General features: G+C 33.6%; 1 protein-coding gene across 3 annotated transcripts in view; it reads right to left on the minus strand.

The window, feature by feature from the left end:
• The window catches only part of ADAMTS6 (ADAM metallopeptidase with thrombospondin type 1 motif 6), a 270,739-nt gene that overhangs the window by 235,904 nt on the left and 10,996 nt on the right, over positions 1-23,839 (minus strand). For all 3 annotated transcript variants that reach the window (XM_049864257.1, XM_049864238.1, XM_049864248.1), the window contains exons 3-6: positions 22,852-23,020; positions 19,885-20,096; positions 19,046-19,129; positions 18,397-18,542 (exon numbers count right to left, since the gene is read on the minus strand). In XM_049864257.1, coding sequence (XP_049720214.1) covers positions 18,397-18,542; positions 19,046-19,129; positions 19,885-20,096; positions 22,852-23,020 — 611 coding nt within the window. The remainder of the gene's footprint in view (positions 1-18,396; positions 18,543-19,045; positions 19,130-19,884; positions 20,097-22,851; positions 23,021-23,839) is intronic.

Below are 23,839 nucleotides of genomic sequence, written 5' to 3' on the forward strand. Positions count from 1 at the left end.
AGATTCTAGGGACACTTACTCATAATTATTCATTAGCCATCACTAATTTTTGTAACAGAAACTTTATATTTTACATAAATTTTAACCGTCATTCTTCCAAACCCCCATTCGCCTGGAGATCTAGAAGTTCTATTATCTTCTCTCTAGTGGAACTAACAGAAATTGTAATTATTAGTCAGCCACCATTTAAATACAGCCATTCAACCAACTGAAATGACTCTAAAATTACACTTTGCAAAGAAACACATTCAAAGATATTCCTAGTCATTTATCCAAAAAACAAAACTATCCTGCTGTGGTCATCCAAGGTAAGCATGGTGTTTATTTCTTTCATATATGCCTGCATCCATGTGTTTGTAATTCATATTTCCTATATTGATTCATACATTTATTTAACAGCTATTGAATGCTACCTATGTGCCATAATCTTGTGAGTAAATAAAACACCATCTTTGTCTTCACCAAGATTTTAGTCTAATGTGTAATGACTAATTGTGCATGGGAAAACTTGGGTATTTGGACCCCAAAATAAAATCTTATCATCATTAGCAATTCTCAGAGATAGGTTACTTTCACTGCAAAGTTGCCAAGAATTTTACCTCCTGCCTGCATCTTGAAAACCATAGGTTTATAAGTAACCTTAAAAACTATTGTGAGATTAGTATACTTAAGATAAATCATACTACATAAAAACACCGCTTCGAAAGGTGATATATATGTAACAGTACTGAAGAGCAACATTATAGATATATATTTTCTATTTTTATTATTTCCTATAACATAACTTTCTGTCAAGTTAGAAAGGTGAATCAATCACTGTACGTATCCAGCTGTTGAATCAATTCTACATCTGGTTTAAAAATTCGATCAGCCAAACTTCATCAGGTGACTATTGATGTGGCATGACTCAAAATGAGAAATAGCTGCAAGAATCCATTAATAACGGAAATGTGCAATGTACAAAATAAGAATCTGGGGGAACTGAAAGTTGTCAAAAGTGAAATGGAATGCTTGAAGATACATATTCTAGACATCAGTGAGCTGAAATGGACTGATACTAGTCATTTTGAATTGGACAATCCTATGGTTTGCTATACCAAAAACAACAAATTGAAGAACAATGTCACAGTCATTGTCAAAAAGAACATTTCAAGATCTATCTTGAAGTACAATGCTGTCAATGATAGGATAATATACATAGACCTAAAAGAAAGACCAGTTAATACGACTATTATTCAAATTTACGCATCAACCACTAATGCCAAAGATTTTTACCAATTTCTGTAGTCTGAAATTATTCAAACATGCAATCAAGATGCATTTATAATTACTGGTGATTTGGAATGCAAAAGCTGAAAACAAAGAAGTATCAGTAATTGGAAAATAAGGCCTTGGTGACAGAAATGACACTGGAGATCGCATGATAGAATTTTGCAAGACCAACAAACTGTTATTGGAAATACCTTTTGTCAATAACATAAACAGCAACTATACATGTGGAGCTCACTAGACGGAATATACAGGAATCAAATCCAATATATCTTTGGAAAGAGACAATGGAGAAGGTAATATCAGTCAGAACAAGACCAGGGCCAGTTGCAGAACAGACCATCAATTGCTCATATGCAAGTTGAAGCTGAAGCTAAAGAAAATTAAAACAAGTCCACAAGAACCAAAATATGACCTTGAGTACATCCCACCTGAATTTGGAGACCATCTCAAGAATAGGCTTGACACATTGAACAATAATGTCTGAAGACCAGATGACTAGTGGCATGACATCAAGGACATCATACATGAAAAAAGCAAAAGGTCATTAAAAAGAAAGAAAAGACCAAAATGAATATCAGAAGAGACGCTGAAACTTGCTCTTGAATGTAGAGTAGCTAAAGAGAACAGAAGATTTCAAATGGAAGCTCAAGGAGACAAAGTATTATAATGCAATGTGTAAAGACCTGGAGTTAGAAAACCAAAAGGATATTTCTCAAGCTGAAAGAACTGAGGAAGAAATTCAAGTTTTGAGTTGCAATCTTGAAGCATTCTATGAGCAAAATATTGAATGACACAGGAAGCATCAAAAGAAGATGGAAGGAATACACAGTCACTGTGCCAAAAATAATTGGTAGCTGTTCACCCATTTCAGGAGGAAGCATATAATCAATAACTGATGGTAATGAAGGAAGAAGTCCAAGCTGTACTGAAGACACTGGCAAGACACAAAATCTCAAGGAATTGATGGAATTCCAACTGAGATGTTTCAATAAACGGATGTAACATTGGAAGTGCTCACACGTTGACGCCAAGAAATTTGGAAGACAGATACCTGGCCAACTGACTGGAAGATACCCACATTTGTGCCCATTCCAAAGGAAGACTATCAAACAGAATGAACAAATCTGTCTTGGAAGAAATACAGACAGAATGCTCCTTAGAAGCAAGGATGGAGAGACCTCATCTCACATACTTTGACGTGTTTTCAGAAAGGAACAGTCCGTCCCTGGAGAAGGACCTCATGCTTGTAAAGTAGACGGTCAGTGAAAAAGAGAAAGACCCTCAACGAAATGGATTGACACAGTGGCTGCAACAATATGCTCAAACATAATGACTGTGAGGATGGCACAGGACCAGGCCATGTTTTGTTCTGTTGTACTTTGGGTCTCTATGAGTCAGAACTGACTCCACGGCACCTAACAATCTTTATGGAAGTAGACTGCCACATCTTTCTCCTGATGGGAGATTAGCAAACACAAAATATCAGTGTAAAGCAAAGAAACAGAGGACATGATCGAAATTTCTGTGGCAGCTGAAGCTAATATACATTAATTACCCATTATCAAGTTATTAATAATATTTTTATAATATTAGTTTTCTGATTTAAATCACTTTAACATTTTGCATAAAAGGCAAAAATATTGCAATTGCCATGTAGGGAAAAACTGGAATGAGAAAGGCTGTAGAAAGCATAGGTTTGGGAAAAAGGTTAGGAATTTGGTTTTAGATGTGTTAAGGTTGAGATACATGAAAATGTCAACTAGGCAATTAGGTATACAAATATGTAATTGAGAGGAGAAGTCAGGGCTGGAGATTTATATCTGAGAGTCATTATTGTATAAATGGTGTTGAAAACCATGAAAGTAAATTAAATCACTAGAAGAGATTGTGAGAGCAGTAGAAAAATTCCAACATTGCTTTTCTTAGTCTAGAAAGACTTTTTAGAATTATTTCTATCAACATTTCTTTAACATTGGTCTAAGAATGAGGTGCTGAGAATTCATGAAATGAGAAAGAATGTCATTTGTAAATATATTAGTTTTTAATAAATTTTATGAGGTCGGGGTAGGAAGGATATATCAATTTAGTAGATATTGTCCCAAAATAACCCAGTACAAAAATTTAACCAAAAAAGAGGAAAAATTTCTAATAAATAAGTCTCTAAATGGAGTTTCCCTCTTCTTTATTCCCCAAATCTCCTTTTTCTCTTTCTCCTTTACCCTTCTACTCCATTCATCAAAAGCTCCTCATCTCCTAACATTAGAACTCAATTTTTGCCTGGCATTGAGTTCTCTGGGATAAACAAAAAGGGAAAGAGAAATGCTAATTAAAATGGTTCTAAAAAGCCTTTCTGAAAAGGGAGAAAAGAGGCATTGAATTTTTTCCATTCATTTTTCACTGCTTTGCATATATTAGCACTCAATCACACACACACACACACACACACATTATCCTCCACACCCCTGCCAGGGACTTTTGAATCTGATCCTGTAACTCTTCCATTTAAACTTCTCCAGTGTCATTCATTATGTAAAGAAAATAAAAGCTAAATTTCTTTTTTTTATTAGTTTTGTTCAGGTTTTTTAACATAAAAGAAATAAATTCTTTACGTACTCTTCTGTAACTTTTGTTTGCTTGTTTTACTTCACATTATTTCTTGAAGATTTTTTTATGTCCATACTTTCCTGATTAGCATTGCACAACATGGACATACTTATACTGGTGTGCAAAGAGAATTCCATTATTTCTAACAGCTAAAAAGCAAGTAAAAGAAACCAACTTAAAATACCCGTGAGTGGAGAAAATGTTTATATCTATACTACGGTGTTTAATAAGCATGATATACAAAACCTTTCATGCTCTGGACCCTGCAACTTGTCTAACATTAAATCGGTCTTTTGCGACAGATTTGCCCAATGCAATATGTTCTTTGATTTCTTGACTGCTGCTTCCATGGGCATTGATTGTTGATCCAAGAAGAAGAAATAACTGACAACTTCAATTTCTTCTCCATTTCTTATGATGTTGCTTTTTGGACCAGTTGAGAGGATTTTGAGAGGAAGGCTATGATCTTTTACCTTCATCAGTAAGGGCTTTAAGTTGTCTTCATTTTTGACAAGCAAGGTTGTATCATCTGTATATCGCAGGTTGTTAATGAGCCTTCTTCCAATCCTGATGCTGCATTCTTCTTCATACACTCTGACTTCTCAGATTGTTTGTTCAGCATATGTATTGAATAAATAAGGTGAAAGGACACAACCCTGCTACACACCTTTTGCAGTTTTGAACCATGCAATATCCCCTTTTTCTGTTTGAACGACTTGATCTATGTACAGATTCCACATGAGCACAATTTGTGCTCTGGAATTCCTATTTTTTGTAATGTTATCCATAATTTATTGATTTACATAGTTGAATGCCATAGTGGTATTCTTATGGAAGAAAAGAGACAGAGAGAGATAGAGGAAAGATAGACATGTGAAGGTGCATCTATAACACCAAGACACATCTGAGGCTAACAGAAACTGAGAGAGACAAGAAATAATCTTCCCCAGAGTCTTTGGGGAGAACATGGCCCTGCCAACAACCTGAATTCAAACAATTAGCCTCCAAAATGGTGAGACAATAGAATTCTGTTGTTTAAAGCCACCCACTTTGTGGTACGTTGTTATGGTAGCCCTAAGAAATTACTACAGACCATAAACATACATTTGAAAAGGTTTTATTACCATTTATTAGACCTAGAGTCATAGCAGTATGATAGAAACAAGCCACCAAGAAGACAATATCAACCCAGGCGGCAATGCTGGAATTTCTGTACAAGAAAGGTTAGGGGCAGTTAGCGGCTTCATTTACCTCTTTGACTTTTTGTACATTTTATGCTTGCTTGTTTGGGCTAGTTCAGAGGGTAGACAGCACAGATTGAAGATGAGTGGTGGAGAGGTAATGTATCAGTAAGCCACTCCCCAGATATTGCTTCTACTAAGTAAAACTAAAGAACAAACGAATCTTCACTTGTTTCCTCCTCTATACCAAGAAAGTACAAAATAAGACTAGGAATTTTCTCTAACTTTAAAAGCACTTTTAACTATAAACTTATCTGGTTTATTTGTTTACTTGTTTATTGTCTGCTTCCATATGTTAGAATACAAACCCATGAAAGCAGGCACTTTGTCTAGTTCACTCAGGATCCCAGCACCTAAGATGAATACTAGGAACCCAATAAACATTTTAAGAATGAAGGCCAATATATTATTATTATTACACACAGAAAATCTTATTTTCTTTTTGTTTAATATATTTCAGTATTCCTTTATCACTTACTTTTACTTTAAGTGTACTGTAAGTTTATTTTTATTTTAGTAAACTCAATTTTTACTAACAATTGATCTTAAAACTTTTAATCCTTTCTTTTATAGTTTAAAAAAATGCTTTAATAAGAAACTCAAAGATACACTTGTTATTAAAATAAGGCCTTTTTACAAATACAGTTATCAAGGCTTCTTACAGTAAGCAGAAAACATTTCACTTACTTAAAATTCTTCTCAATTAGCTGCAAATCACCTTCTGGTTGACATTTGCCATGCAATGGACATTCTTTCAGAATCATAATTTTACTCACATATTGGTTCATATGAACTGTTTTAACTCCCACAGAGTCTATCTGATGACTTTTAATTACCAAAAGAGCTTTATATTAAATATTAACATTAAGAATTAAACCGCCCCCCCAAATCTCCTAGGAAATGTATAATTAAGGAAAAAAAATTCATTATTTCTTGCTGCTAACTCAAACATAAGTTTGAGTTATCTGAAAATAAACCAAACCAATTATGAAAATATTATAATGGTAGAAGAGACAAGACACAAGAAATAATTAAACTTTCTAATTAACAATATTTTCATTTTAATAGATTTATATAGAACTAATATGACTGCAACAAAACATTATGCCTTTACTATTTCTTAGTGTTTACTGTTGTTTTAACAGGTTAGGTCTAAGAGAAGAACCTGTAATGCATGAAATTTTGCAACTCATGTGGTTACTTGGTCAGTAATTTATAAATGTGAGGCTATTAATTAATGGCAGGGTGGTAAAATCCAAAACAGAAAGGTGCAGTCTTACTGGCATGAGGATTCACAGAACACAATTCCACAGAGCGATGAGAGAGTTGCTGAAAAGTAAGGGTGGAAACCCCAAAGTAAAAAGCCATAAAAAGAAAATTCTCAAACCTTTATTTAGAAAAATCCATGAATCTGTATTCAGATAAATAAATAAGAAAAATAGAACTCTTTCTTATGTGGAATGCCAAATAATAAACATAGATGGAATGATGAAATTAGAATATCGTCAATGGATGCCAAAACTGAGAGTAAAGCTTTTATAAAGAACGGGATATTTACATGATGTCAAATAGCTCACTAAAAGTTACTTACTAATTAAAAAAAGAAAAGTACAAGTAAGCAATATGACAGATATCAGTTTAACCAAGGGATCAAATTTAACATTACCTAAAAAAAAAAAAACTTTTTTTTTTTATAAACAATAAACAAGTTAATATCACCAACAAACCAATATCATATGCCTCCTGATACGATGCACTTAAAAAGACATGTTACTTCAGTGGCAATCTTGCAATGTATGCATAACATGAATCTAATCCTGAGGAAAAAGCAGGAAAAAAAAAAAAAAAGTTAGATGCATTCTATAAAAAACTGTCATGGACCCTTTAAAATGCCAAGGCCAAGAAAAAGAAAGGCTGAGAAACTAGTCCATATTAAAGGAGAGTCTTGAACAAGACAAGACACTAAAAGCAATGTGTAATTCTGACTGATGGGAAAATAGCTCCACAAGATACTACCAGGACAATAGATGAAATATGTATATTAACTGTTAATTAAACAATAGTACTGTATCAATGCTAAATTTCTTGATTTTGACAATAGTGGCTATGTAAGAAAACACCCTTGTTCTTAGAAAATACAAAGGGGAATAATTCCTCCAATTACTCTGAAATAGCAAATCAAAATTTTAAAATTTTTGCTTGGGACTTCCACTTCTGGCCAAGGTAGAGTAACGGGGGCCTAATTTACTCTCCTTCCTGAAACAATTTTTTAAATGAACATAATATATGAAACATCAACTTTAAAGATGCTAGACATTGGGAAACAAACGACAGTGGTTCCTGAGAAATGGAAAGCAAACAAAGTGAGCCCTATGACTACCCCAGCCTGCTACCTTGAGAATTCCCAGGACACAGCACAAGGTGGAGAAAGCCAGGTGGACTTTCTGAATTGAAGAGACAGAGCTGAAAATATGGGAGACCAAGTCAGCTACAGTCCACATAACAGGGTACAGGAGAAGTGAAAGCTACACAAGGAGAGAACACCGGAGATCTGCATACTGTCCCCTTGAGCATTCAGCTTAGTGCTGATCAGCATAAGGGTGTAAGGAAAGTACCTGATGCCAGGGAAAGAGCCACCAAAGAGGATTAGAGATAACAGTGCCCAGTGCTCACACAGGGGCTGGATACAGGGCCTGTCCCCACCAAACCAACTGGAAAACCTCAAGATTCATGGGGTATCAGGTAGAATATACAAAAGGGTCTTGTTTCAGTAGTGGAGAATAATTAGCCCTAGACTGAGCACTGTTCGTACTCCATATAACAAATCTTTAAAACAAGATGCAAAAGAATCAACCTGCATCCAAGGAACTTAACTGCAGTTCAGAGCAAACTCAAAAATACTTGTAGGAATACAAACATACACAGCACTCAAGGCAAAAATAACACAATGTCTGGCATCCAATCAAGGACTATCTGGCATGCAAAGAAGCAGGAGAATACAATACATAATAGAAAATAAAGTCATCAAAACTGACCCTGAACTGACACACATATTAAATTAGCAGACAGGGTATTTAAAATAGTTTTTATATTTTCCAAAGATTAAGTGGAGACATGGAAGATTATATGTATATAATGTTTTTTATGTATATTTTTATATGTATATATATGTATATGTGTGTGCATGTTTGTGTGTGTTCATACCCAAATTAAACTACTAGAGGTGAAAAAAAATCACACTGCATGAAATGTAAATTAGATGCAACTGATGACAGACACTGCAGAAAAAAAAAAGACTAGTGAACTTGAAGAAATAGTAATAGAAACTATGGAAACTAAAACACCAGGTGAAAAGAGAATTTAAAATGATAAAAAGAGCATCAGTGAGCTGTGGGATAACTTCAAGTGGATAATTGCAATCACCAAAAGAAGAGAAAGGGGCAAAAACAAAAATGTATTTGAGGAAAAAATAGCCAACAAACAAACTGATAAATATCAGATCTACGGTGCTCAAAAAAACCCAAGCATAAAGAAAATTACTCCAACACACATCATAATCAAATCGTTCAAACCCGTTTAAAGATACAGAAGATTTAAACACTGTAATTACCCAACTTAACCTATTGATGTTTATAGAACATCCATGCAAAAAGAGCAGAATACACATTATTTTCAAGTGCACATGGAACACTTACCAAGAAAGACCATTTTCTGGGCCATAAAACAATTCTCAGTAAATTGAAAAGCATTCAAGTCATAAAAGTATATTCACTGACCGTGATGGAATTAAATTAGAAATCAGTAAATAAATGATTCCTAGAAAATATCCAGAGTTGGAACTAAACAACACAATTAAAATAGCCCCTGGGCCAAAAAAGAAATAATCAAAAGGGAAATTAGAAATGTTTAACTGAATGAAACTGAAAACACAACATACCCAAATTTGTGGCATCCCTGTAAAGATGTATTTAAGGAGAAATTTTCTAACATTAAAAACCCATACTAGAAATCAATAACCACAACTGCCACCATAAGAAATAACAAAAAGAGAAAATTAAATCAAAAGTAAGCAAAAGAACGAAAACAGTAATAATTGTAGCAGAACTCAGTGAAATAGAGAACAGAAAAACAATAGAGAAAATCACTGAAAATAAACTTGAGAAGATTATTAAAACCACTAGCCAGCATGATCAGGAAAAAGAGAGAGAAGACAAATATCACCAATATCAGGAAGAGAGAGATGTGACATCACTATAGATTCTACAGATACTAAGAGGATAATAAGGGGCTATTATGAACAGCTATAAAAATAAACTCTACAATTCAGATGAAATAAATACATCCCTTTAAATATTCAAACTACAAAAGCTCACTGAACAAGAAAACCTAAATAGCCTAATTTGAATTGGTAGTGAAAAACCTCACAAAAAAAAAAAAAACACAAACTCCAGGTCCGGATGACTTCACTTATGAATTCTACAAACTTTTAAGGAAGAAATATAATTCTATACAAACTCTTACAGAAATTTAAAAAGGAGAAAATACTCTCCAACTCCTCCTATGAAGTCAGCACTACCCTAATATCAAAGCCAGACCAGAAAAAATATATATATATACAGTCCAATATACCTAATAAATGCAGATGCAAAAACTATAAATTAAATTTTAGAAGAGCATATCTAATAATATATTAAAAGCATAATATATCATGACCAAATTGGGTTTATCCCAGAAATACAAGGTTAGTTTAACATTGCAAACCAATCAATGTAATTCACTGTATTAACAAACTGTAAAAGATCATTTCAAAAGATGCAGAAAACATCTGAGAAAATCTAACAACCACTCCTGATAAAAACTCTCAGCAAACTAGGTATAGAAGGGGACTATCAAAAACTGGTAAAAGTCATCCACAGAAAATCTACAACTAACATAACATTTAATGGAGAAAGCCTAAATGCTTTCTTGTTAAGACAAGGAAAAAGACGAGATGTCTGCTCTCATTACTTCTCATCAGCATTGTATTGGAGTTTCAAGCCAGTGCAATAAGGTAAGAAAAAGAAATAAAAGTTATTCATGATCAAAAGAAAGAAGTAATACTGCCTTTATTCTCAGACAGTATTACATAGATTATCTCAGATCATTTATGTAGAAAATTCAATGGAACCTACAATTGCTACTAAAACTAAGAAAGGAACTTAGCAAGGTTAAACAATGTAAGATCAATATACAAAATTCAATTGTATTAGTATATACTGGTGATGAATAATTAAAAAATAAAATTTTAAAAACAATAACAAAAAAAACATGAAATATTTAGGAATAAGTATGAAAACCACAAAACACTATTGGGAGAAATAATGACCTAAATAAATGAAGAGATATACCCTGTTTACAGGTAGGAAGGCTCAGTACTGTTAAAATATCGATTTTCTAGGACCAGCTCACATTCAAGAAGTGGACATTATACAAGATCATGAATTCTAGGAGGCAGAGATCATTGGTGGCCAAATTAGAAGTCTGCCAACCATAAGAACCAAAAAAACCACTGTAGACAAGTCGATTTCGATTCATAATGACTCTATAGGACAGAGTAGAACTGCCCCATAGGGTTTCCAAGGCTGTCAATCTTTATGGAAGCAGACTGCCACATCTTTCTTCCCTATAATTCCTCTAAAAGGACTCTGGAGCCAGACTGTCTGGGCTAAATCCTATAAATTACCCTATGACCTTGCTGATCATATAACTTCCCTGCGCCTCAGTTTCTTTTTCTATAAAATGGAGATAATAACATTGCCTATCTTATGCAGTTACTGTGAGATATAAATTAGGTATAAATGTGAGATATAAATGAGTATTTGTAATGCACTTAAGTGTCTGGCACATAATAAGCACTTGATTATAAATATACAAATATATCCATAAAATCAATATAAATACAAGACTTACTATTCCTTAAAGCTAACCGCCTATTCCAACACATCCTTCTTTGATTTAACTATTTAATAATTCCTATAAAAAAAATTTATTTTTTTACTACAAATGAAGCACTGTTTTAGTCACAGTGTGTACAAAGATAATTCATTAAATTACAAGAATTTGGGCAATTTCAGGCACTGAGGAAAAAAGAGCTTCCTAATTCCATTTTTAGTTGAAGTTCAAAAAACATAGTAATGGATGGGATGACCGGCATTCTGTTTTGTTTGGTCCTAGTTTGTGCATGTTATCAGGCATAATCGTTGATGGCACCCTCTTTCACTCTTACAAGTGTCCCAGTTTGCATTAAAAATTATATGGTCACTCCAGTTTGTCATAGTTCTAGACTGGAATGGAAACTGAATCTAGATAAACAGTTTTGAGTAATAAACCAACACGTCAGGGATGAAAGGAAAGGGAACTAAAGAAGGAAGAGGAGGGGTATGGGTGGTAGGGTTGGGTAGAAATGGTAGGACCAGAGTGGTAAGAAAATAATAAATGCTTGAAAATGCCCAAATACTAAAATAAATTCATCCACAATCTGAATCCAAGCTTCCTCTGCTGCCTATAAACCTAGCATATTCTTAAACCTTAGTACTAGGTTATAAAATATTTAATGGCATTTCCTTAAGGATTAGAAGAACTCTACAAATGAATACTGAATAACTGTTAATGTACCACATTTAATTTCCCTTTCCTCTATCTGTTCCAATAAATCACTGTAAATACAATATATAATCCTGATATTCTTTTAAAAAATAGTGAAAATTGTTTAAATCCATATGTTATAGGGGATATTTTAGCAAAAAAACATTTTTTATAGTAGTTTTTAAACTCCCACCTGAAAATATTAGTTGGCTTTGGAAATTCTAATACTTTTATAATTCAGCAGCATCAAAGCAAACAGCCATGACCCCTTAAGAGGATAAATATAACCATTTTAATTAAAGACTTTAAATTATTTGATTTGGTGTGCAATTTTTGCATCTGTATTTTGAGAAATATTTATATGTCCTGTGGTTTTACTAATGAAAAGTTTTAAAAGGACCACAATTATTGCAGAATAGCCTATTTAATTAACAGAGGCAGTCTTCAAAATTCTGAATTTTCAAGAACTTAGGCCAATAAAAAGAAATGTACTGATACATACTACAATATGGATAAACCTTGAAAATATTATGTTCAGTGAAAGAAGCCAGTCATGAAAGACCATATACTGCATGATTCCATTTCTATGGGATGTTTAGAATATGCAAATCTATAGAAACAGAAAGCAGATTAGTGGTTGCCTAGGGCTGAAGGGAGTTGGGGAGAGGACGGATGACTGCTACAAGATACTCAGTTTCCTTTGGGAGTGATGAAAATATTCAAAAACTGTGTTGATGGTTACACAGCCATGAATATACTAATAATCACTGAATTATACAAGTTAAATGGGTGAATTACACATGGTATGGTGTGTGCATTGTATCTCAATAAAGCTGTTACAAAAAAAAAGAACTTAGGCTATATTTCCTATTCTAAATATGCAAATTGTTATATATTAATATCTTAAAGCTGGAAAACATAATTCCAATACTTTATAGGAGAGAATGCCAAGAAATGTATGCATTAATCTGTTCATGCTAATTGTTAAACACTGATGCAAGTATACCCAATGTCACTAAATTCTTACTGAATTTCTGACTATAAATGGATTTCTTGAATATTTTGCCACGGGGAAATTCAGAAATTGGTTTGACTTTAAATTTGCAGTAGATATTTCCTGATTTCATGTAGAAATAAAAATAACTTAAATAATATGTTAAATTGCAGGGTTTTAGTCCTAAATAGGTATTAATTTGCATTTTGTCAATACAAAGCTTAATAAAGATTACCTGAAAGTTTTATAGCAAGGGAATTTTTTTAAGTGTATACTTACAGTCCTATTCTACCTTCTTAAATTCTGTTTTTCAAGTTTCAGGTACAGTCCAAATATTAATTATTTTTTCCCCTGAGTAGTTATATAGTATCATATTCGACTAGTTTAAAAAAGTTACTAAACATCAATCCGATTTAGTCAATTCCAACTCGTGGTGACCCTATGTAGGATTGTGATCGATAGGCTTTTCCATGGCTGATCTTTCAGAAGTAGATCACCAGGCCTTTCTCCCAAGGTGCCTCTAGACGGACTTGATTGCCAACCTTTCAGTTAGCAGCCTAGCTCTTAACCATTGTACCACCAAGGGTCTCCATAAACGAACATCAGTAATTGTTAAATAATTCCACTAGATCTAGTCTATGGAAGGAATCAATTTAAGTTACTATTACTGATATCTTGACTAAAAACAGATTAAAAGAATAAAAGATTTGTCATTTCACCATTAATATTTATTTCATATTGACATATTTCTACAAATTTATACATTATAGCACTAACTTTGTCCTTCAGAGGTAAGATGTCTGGTAGTTCGTATGCCACGGAGAAGTGATTATATAACATTTTAGAAAGTGGCATGAAGCTGGTCTTTTGGTATAGTACAATGTAAGATTTGATAAAACTTGGTGGTGGATAACTAATGTTCATTATTTTATAATACACACACACATATGTACATATAAAATAAATATATACATAAATAAAACTATATATGTATATATATAAATAATTTTTTAAAGAGTCTCTTCATTCACTATGGGAAGATAACATTTCAAATTTTTATGCTTTTTTTAAAAGTAACATTATTACCTAAATGATACAATTCCAAATGATTTCTGATTAAAACATTTAAATCCGTAGGACAAAATTTGGCCTTTTGGAGATAAACATACCCATCAGTTTTCCTCTAGAATTCTTGATAAACTTACACATTCTGCCTAGTGAGCTGACATTTCAAGTGAACATAAACCATGATCTTACCTCTAAATGGTGGGGTCATAACCCTGAACGTTTATATGAAGCATTTTCAACATTAATATAAAATCAGCTGTAGTCATTATGAGTCGGAATCGACTCAATGACAGCAGGTTTGGTTTTGGTTTTTGGTGAAATTCTCATAATTATGTTTATTAAAAGTAGCAATATGGTTTAAATGTATGTTCAATTTCACAAATCAAACATATATATGGAATAGTCAAGAGCTGGTAACCCTAAAAAAACTGTATCTAAATATTTAGGAGCCTTGGTGGCACAGTGGTTAAGAGCTAACCAAAAGGTTGGCAGTTCAAATCCACCAGCTCCTTGGAAACCCTATGGTGCAGTTCTACACTATCCTATATGAGAAGGAAATGACTTGATGACAATGGGTTTAAATATTAAAGATGATAACCATTTCATTAGGACCACTCTTTGGTCCTAATAATTCAAAGATCAATTGCAAATTTTTAAATAGGCTAAAAGTTACTTTGAGACTTTAATGACAATTCAAAAAAAAAGTATTCTATTCTGCATGCTTATTGTTATTTTATTTTGTTTGTATTTTAAATTACTGATAAGAGGTCATAAGGCACACTTATCAGAAAATTATTTCAGCATGTTTCTAACACATCATAATTAGAAAAGAAAAATACCATTACAGCATAATATAATCAAAGAGCACAGAATCAGCTGGGTTTGAGCCCCGCTCTTTCACTTACTAGCTGAATGATCTTGGGCAAGTTACTTAACTATTCTGAACCACTTTCCTCATTTCTAACATGGCAAAAATAATAACAATGATATCTACTTCACAGAATTGTTGTTGGGAAATTAGGAAGAACATGAATCTGAATACAGTTTTGTAAAACTGGAAACCAATACATAAATTCATTGAGTTACCATCAAGCAATCATATAAAATGTACCAAATGCACCCAAGAGGTATTTTCTAACTTTCATTAAATAACAAATCCAAAATAATATGAGATATGAACTCTTTGAACTACTGCCCTATGAAATCTTGAGATCATTTCTAATACTAGTCTGGCCATTAGGAGACATGTTTAAAACTAAAATTTTATGTTTAATTCACATAAAATGTTAGAAGGAGACATGCAGAGTAGCTTACAGAAAGGCAAAGAAGAGCTCTGCAGAAGATCAGAAAAATACCTGGACTAATTCAAAGTAACAAATCAGATGGCTGAATGCTGTAGACAGTGGAAAGAAATGGTGGCTAACTAACTGCCCAGTTGTAACGTATTTCACTATGGGAATACTTATAAATGTGCACTCTTGGTATAACTTCTCTTACTTGATGAAAAGACAAAAATAAAATGCAGAATCAATAAAAAAAAAAATGTGAAGTATCAGGAGCCCACTGTGTGTTGAGTTTTTGAGGAGAGGTAGGGTTTTACAAATATAAATACAGAAACCAGTGTAAATATTTGTTGCCATATTGTTAATCATATACAATAGACATTTTCCTCTGGAAATCTCGACACCAACCACATGCACATATATTGTTATACAAAGATTTCTACATTTGTACAATTTCTAGTATTTTTAAAAATTCTTAAAGTATATTTGTGGATCATTCCAGACCACAAGACTCTAAGGAAATGCAGCATTCATCAGACTGACATGTCAACATATATGACTATAGAGCTACACAATATTGATTTTATTCAACAAGCATGTCATAAACAAAAATTTCTGGTTTATGATACCAGGTAGATAAAGCCAACTAAAGAAAGTGTAACTGTAAAAAAAAAAAAGAAATAAAATAAGCCCAGAAAGTTTAACTCTGAAATTCAATTAACAAGTAAATTTTTCTAAAAGCTCAATTCACATTTTCTTACTTGGTCTCAAGATTCAAATCCCATATCCAGTCAGTTCTCGTTATTCACAGTAGTTATGCTCTATAAAGTAGCCCAAGGCACTAAATTAGCAAACACTGAACCATTGCTCCTAGGGGAAATACAGAATTAGTTTCCTGCAAGCCTCTGGTCATGACATTTTCGTCAAAAAACAATACACAACCTTGATTTATGTGTGTTTCTGTTTAAAGACACATTGTTTAATACATATTGTTGACCAGAACAACTAGATGGTACCCAGCTACCACCACTTACTGCTCTGACAGGGATAACAATAGAGGGTCCCAAACAGAGCTGGAGAAAAACGTAGAACAAAATTCTAACTGATGAGGGGGAAGGGGGAGCAGGGAGAAAAAAACAGACTTACTGGTTTGGCAGAGACTGGAGAAACCCTGAGAATATGGCCCCTGGACACCCTTACAGCTCAGTAATGAAGTCACTTCTGAAGTTCACCCTTCAGCCAAAGATTAGGCAGGCCCATAAAACAAAACAAGACTAAATGGGCACACCAACCAAGTGGCAAGGACAAGAAGACAAGAGGGGACAGGAAAGCTGATAATGGGGAACCCTAGGTCAAGGAGGGGAAAATGTTGATATATCCTGGTGTTGGCAACCAATGTCACAAAACAATATGTGTATTAATCATTTAATGAAAAACTAGTTTGCTCTGTAAACCTTCATCTAAAACTCAATAAAAAAATTAAAATATATATATATGTGTGTATATATATTAAGAGAAACATAGTTGATTCATTAACGCTGAACTCATGGTCAACAGGACTAAAACTCATGCCTGAACAAAGCTTATCTAACTAACTCACGAATTTTCTTCCTAAGGCACATCACAGCCTTATTGTGCTTAGGAATGCTAGGTAGCACTTCAGCACTATGCTGAACAAAACAAAAAACACAAAAACGTGCTGCACTAAATAGAGAGCAAAAAGGACACTCATTTACAATATGAGAGCCGAAAAAGAAGGCAGAGTGTTTGTTGCCTTGTTCAACTTCAACTAAGAACTTGCATGTCAGGTGACTCATTTTTTGACACTCTACATATGTTCACAAATAATCATGAAAGTGCCACAAGTATTGATTTTGGGGTTACAAACTAATTTTAGGAAATAGATGAATTTGCCAATATAGAATCAACAAATAATGAGAACGGACTATACTTTACACTTTCTCCACAGAGATTAGTGCAGCATCAACGAGCCCACCACAGTGACAAAAAAAAAAAAAAAACCCAGTGCCGTCGAGTCAATCGATCCCAACTCATAGCGACCCTATAGGACAGAGTAGAACTGTGAAGTATATGTTAAATACGGCCTTACAAATTAAAAAAAAAAAAAACAAGAAAACAAAAGGTATTATTTCATTTAGCCAAGAGAGAAAAATGCTTCTATTTTCCTTATTGTTTATTTGTTGTTTTATTTTGCTTCTATTTTAAAATGGTGATAAAAGGTCAAAAGGCATACTTATCTAAAAATGATTTAAGCATAATCTTTCTAACTAACCACAATTAGAGAAGAAAAATACTAAAACAGCATAGTATAACCAAAGAGTACAGGATCAGCTGGGTTTGAGCCTTGTTCTTTGACTTGTTAGCTGAATGATCGTGAGCAAGTTACTTAACTATTTTGAACCAGTTTCCTCATTTCTAACATGTGAAAATAATAAAAATATCTACTTCACAGAGTTGTTGGGAAGTTAGGAAGAAAACAGATCTGAATACAGTTTTGTAAAACTGGAAAGCAATATATAAATTCATTGCATTATAATTGAGTAATCATAATTTTGCTTGAGAGATAAGCTGTCCAACATATAAACCAAATCAAACCAAATCTGCTACTCTCAAGTCGATTCCAACTGAGAGCGACCCTATAGGACAGAGTAGAACTGCCCCATAGAGATTCCAAGGTTGTAAACCTTTCTCCGGTGGGTTCCAACAGCCGACCTTTTAGTTAGCAGTTGAGTGCTTTAGCCACTGTGCCACCAGGGTTCCTTTTGTCTAACATATAGCATATTTGTTTCTTTCTATTTATACATCATAGTTAAAACATTTTTTTAATTAAACAAACACCTATTTAAGTGAATTGTGTAACTGCTAATCCCTTCCTCCTTTTTAATAAGATTTAACGTAACTTAGGAGTAAAAAATAGTTAATATATTTTACAGCCAGGAGTAATAACTCTTATTTGTATTTTTTAAATATATTTTTCCCATACTTTTAATTATGTTTTTAGTATTTTGTTCAATTAACAAATTGCATACATGCTTCCAATTAAATCTCATAAATAGACCTTATCAATAGATGTAAAGATATTTATTAAATTTCTAAGTCTTAATCTCTTTTTTCTTATTTGGTAAACACAGTAATGGTGTAACACATTCTTTCTCAGTGGTGAATAATAAATTATCATTCTGCTTTTTCTACACTCATTACCTGAATGAGGCTTTAGAGACAGCCAAATATAGTTACAATATAGAACAAACACAACAAACAAAGGAAAAATACTTGCAACAAACCATACCTAGTAATAAGAACTGCATTATCGTGGTGGGCAATCCCATTTTCTGGAATGGTGTTTCCATCATTTTGGTGGGAGAGAATGGATTTCTGCCATTTACAGAAGCTATCGAGGGACTTGTCTGCATGGTGGTTTATCTCCAAGTTTGGCTGCAATACAACATGCATACCAGAAATGTTCCAAACAAATTACTAAGGTCAGTTGTTAAAACTTTTGAAGACTAAAATGGGACTATAATTAGAAGCAGTAGTTTCTAGGAATAATCTCTTGCCAATTTTTATCTCTGTAAAATCTGACCTAGAGTTCATTTAGTGTATTATTGAACAGACATTCTTTCCAGTTCCAGCTGTAATAATGAAGCTATATGTGAGATTATCGGCATACGAAACCAACCAAAACCAGTATTATAGTTTGCAATGCAAATGTTTGTCCTTATACTGAAATACATAAATAGCTAATATACATAGCTTTTACATAGTATATTTTTATAAACTATTTATATCTTGCTTAAAATATTGAATGCATAGAGTTGAAAATCAGTCTTGATTAAAACTTCCTAGAAGGATCAATAATAAAATATATTCTTTTATAATACATAATTCTACAACCTATATGTTAAGAATATTAGATTAAGAAATGAACTCATTCTTACCTGATCTTCTGTGAGGACAATTAAGCGGACCACTATAATATTCACAACGTTTCCTAGGCTGGAATCACGGTAAAGTTTGGCAACCTGACCTCCAGAAAATAAGAAAAGACACAAAGTCAGACAAAAATCATAAAATGAAAGTTTGATTTTTTTTTTAAAGAGTAGTAATATTTTTTTTTTTTAGTAAATTTAACCAGCGTGCATATCAGTTAGAAACCTACCCTCAAAACATCTTGGTATAAAGTTTTGTTAGACAAGTCAGCCTCAAGAAATATTTTCTCCTAGAAGTAAACTACAGTATAGTAATTTAGGAGGTGAGCTGATGTTTCAAGATAATAAAAACTCCTTAAACAAGAATTAACCCAACCCACTCAAAAACTCTAATCTGAAAATGGACAGTAAGGTCGCCTTTAAATTTATTTTCTATAGAACTGAAACATTAATAGATCAGTTATTTCTTATTTTAGACTAGCAAATTCTTAAAATCATTATACAAAGTTGATTCTTGTTATTCTGGGCAGTTATGTTCTAAAGAGTCACTATGAACACTGAGTTAGCAAATACCAAACCAGCCTTAGTGAGTCTCACCAGAGAATGCACCCATTGAGCAACTCAAGTATTTCACAGTTCTGCACATATGCAGGTCTGTAAATGACCCCAAAAAGACTCCCAGTATTGATTTTAGGGTTACAAATAAATTTTTGCAAAAAGGTAAATTTGTAAATACAGAATCTGGGAAAAATGAGGATCGACCATCTTCCGCAATAAAAATCCATGACATTAATAAATAACCACAACAAATTATTAAGTACAATATTACATAGAGGGATCAAACTTACAATATTCATTACACTCAAAATGTAATGTTCAATGTCTTTCCGGCCATGATAGCCCACCATCATTTTGTCTGCCACAACCAATGTCTCCACAAACCGCTCAATGCTTACTGATCTCTTCTGTCTGTGGTGGATATATGTGTCATTAATTGGTAGTGAAGAAGTAAAAGTAGACGTATTATTCAGCCACCAAGGTCTGCCATTTCTTGTGAGATCTACAATAAAAACAAGCAATTCAGATGTGTTCACTAATTATGCTTATTTATTTATAGATCTTTCATGTAGATGTGCTTCTCATTGTCTTTTAACATACTAAGATTTTTCAAAGTAAAGGAAGGGGAAGGGATAATGCAGTAGTGAAAATATTAAGCTCTTTTTAAAATTTTCAAAATAATCATACTATCTGAAATCGTATTAAACAGTAATGTTCAACTACTCAAGGAAACAAACAAAATAAATCTAAGAGACTAATAAATTTTCAAATAATACTCCATATTACAGTGAGCAATTGTATCGTAATACTTCTAAAATTAGAATATGCTAAAAAAATAATTTAAAGTTGTTTAAAAAGCAACCAAATCATTAACTTTAAAAACAAGACAGTACTGATGGAGAACATTGATGGTTCAAAAATCTATTCCTAAGATGCTTTTGAGCCTTTATTTTAAAGTTAAGACGCTCTTATTAAAAGATCTTAATGATAGCCAATTCTGTTGCCCTAGAAATCATGATTATAAAAGACTTTGAATTATTTTTTCATTTAGTTTTGCAGTTTACAACTATTTGTACTGACAAAAGTACCCAAAGTATTCCTTTTTCAAAGCCTAGAAGTGGCACTAGAATGAGAAAGATCGTGATTCTAGCACAACTTGCTTTCAATCCAAGTGTGGATTGTAGCTTATCCTTTATTGTTTAGACAGTTGATCCTTTAGTACAGAGGAAACCTTTTAGTACTATAACATTTGTAAATACCTGCCCTACTTAGATACATCTTATAGGTAGAAGCACTCTTTATACCTCACTTTCATTACATTTATATCGGACAGGAAATCTCTCTCATCTCCACTTACTGAGAAATTTAGTAAGGAAAAATTAGATTAATATATATGATATACTTGTCAGAGAGTGGCACTATTTTCTATTTTTCTAACTTCTGTAGCCTCTCCCTTTTAAAGATTGCATTTGGGTGTTATAAATTTTAAGAAACAAGAGATGCAAATGACCACAAGAAGTATCTGTTAAATATTATTGAAACTTATGTAAATTAAATGAAGTGTCTTTATTCTTACAGGTCAATAGATGCAGAAACATACCACTTTTTATTTCAATAGCACATCCCCAAGATAGCCAGAAACTGTCTCCTTATTCCAACTGGCAGAGAGACTATTAAGGTGGCTCTCATGACCCCAGCCATCTGATGCTTATGCCTTTGTATGATCCCCTCCCTGTGGGTGTGGTTAGGACCTGTGACTTGCTTATAATAGAACACTGCAAAGATGAAAGATGTAAGCGATTACAGGTGTATGTGCACATTGCATAATACTACAGCTCCTGTCTTGCTAGAGTCTCTCCCTTGCTGTGTTGGAGGAAGCAAGCAGCCATGAAGTACATGGCAAGAAACTACAGGCAGACGATCAGCCAAAAACTAAAACTCTCAGACATACAACAGCAAGTAACAGTGCTGCAACAACAAAAGGAGTAGGAAAGTGGAATCTTCTTCAGTCAAGCTTCTAGATGAGAACTCAGCCCTGGCCAATACCTTGATTTCAGCCTCCTGAGCCCTAAGCAGAGCTGTGCATGGACTCGTGACCCACAGAAACTGTGAGATAATAAAAGTGTGCTGCTTAAGTCATTAAGTTTGTGGTAATATTGTTATGCACCACCAAAATTTTTTTTTGAATTAATATAATTGCAATTTCTCCCATTCAGTCCTCTGTGATCAACCTCATCATAAAACTACACATATATTCAAGTCAACCCTAGTCTTCTCTTCCCCTTGCTGGACAGCTTAAATGTGTAAATACAGGATTTAATTTCTATTCTTTTGATCATTTTCACTTCTCTGATGCATTCCTTTTCTCCTTATCTCTGAAACATTTTGCCCCTGATTTCATGTAAAACACATCTAATTTCTTTTTTATATAATAGCCCTTCGAATATGGGAAACAGCCATCCTAATAATAATGATAGCTGCAGTTTGAGAAACTGATGTGTGGTGGGCACTGAGAGGATCACTAAGAGAGACTGGATAATTTGTCCAAAGCTACACCATTGCCCATGTTCTTTCCACTATGTGCTACTATATCCTGTATCCCTCAAAGTTTCCTCATCTGTAGACTAGACAGCCGCCTAACTGTTCTTCCTACTTCTGGGCTTGCTCTTCTCTAATTCAGTCTCTACACTCTAATGCCAGAGTAATTTTTCTAAAAAAAAAAAAATCTGATCATGTCATCCTTCCTGTTTAAAACCTTTCAGTGGGTTCCAGTGCCTTTAAGATAAATTCCTTAACATAGTTTACAAGCCCTTCATGATTACCCATTGCCACCGAGTCAGTTCCGACTCAAAGAGACCTATAAGACAGAGTAGAACTGCAGGCATAGAGTTTCCATGGAGCACCTGGTGGAATTGAACTGCTGACCTTTTGGTTAGCAGGAGTAGCACTTAACCACTACACCACCAGGGTTTCCAGATGACTATGAACACCTGCTCGTGAAGCTGTAACTGATACCTAGATAAGAGGTTTTTTCCTCTCAAATTTTCCACAGACCTATATTTTAAAGACTTCTCAAAGATCTTCCAAAATTGTCTTGAGACAATTGGTAGGTGATATCCTTTAAGAGGACTCTGGACTCTATAATTTTAATCATTCAAATTTCTATATACTTCTATTAACCATAGTATATTTGCCAGAAGAAAGACAAAGCACCAGTACAGTGTAATACACTTTCTTATGGCCACACACTCACTCACCTGAAACCCCACAATGAGAGTGATCATACAGATGCCGTTGTTGAAGGGTAGACTTTTTATAAATAACATGAGGATGGCCGTTTTCATAACTAAAATGCTTGGAATCCTCTGTGGTATTCTTTAAAGGTTCAATAAAATATTCCTCATCTTCTGTAGCAATAACACCGTGCTAAAGGGAAAAAAGCAAAGAATTTACTAAAAAGAATTATTTTTAACATTAGTTGTTATCATTATTTTGACCAAGAGTCAAAAACAAATTGAGACCTCCCCAAAAAGGAGGTTAAAACACATGTTAATAGAAGTGTAGTTAATTCTCTGTGCTCAGCAAAACATTATATAAAGTTCAATATGCCATATACTGTACTAAGCTCTTCACATACATTACTTCATCCAATCTTCCCAACAACTCAGCAAGGTAGCAGAGACTTCTAAGTGTTTCCTTTCCAAATTGTTGACACAACTTAACTGCATCCTCTGTGTTTGAATATAGCTTTATGATTAAGTTTTGGCCAATGGAGTGTTGTATACCACTTTCATGTCTTGCCCTAAAAACCTCGCCAGTGGAATTCACTCTTTCTTTCCCCACTGCTTACTAATCTAGAAAACTTCAAGGACCTAGAGGAAGTAGAAGCCAAAACAAGGGACCTGGGTCCCTGGGTGACCCCATGGAAAGCTATCTGACATGGACACTGATGTAAGATAGAAATAAACTTCTGTGCTAATAAACAAATGAAATTTTGAGGTTTATCTGTTACACCAATTAATGTTTCCTTAATTAATATACATCTCTATTTTGTAGATGAAGCAACAGGCTCAGGGGTTAAGAACTTGCCCAGGACTACAGAGAAGTAAGTGAAGGAGTTGGAATTCAGAGTTCTACTCTTATTCAAAATTTTACATTGCCTTTCACCTACTTATTTATCCCAGTCCTACCTAGCTCAATCATACCACTTCTTTGAAACATTCTTTAGCCCAACTAGAGTAGCTA

This window comes from Elephas maximus, chromosome 2, assembly GCF_024166365.1.
Source record: "Elephas maximus indicus isolate mEleMax1 chromosome 2, mEleMax1 primary haplotype, whole genome shotgun sequence".
Lineage (NCBI taxonomy): Eukaryota > Metazoa > Chordata > Mammalia > Proboscidea > Elephantidae > Elephas > Elephas maximus.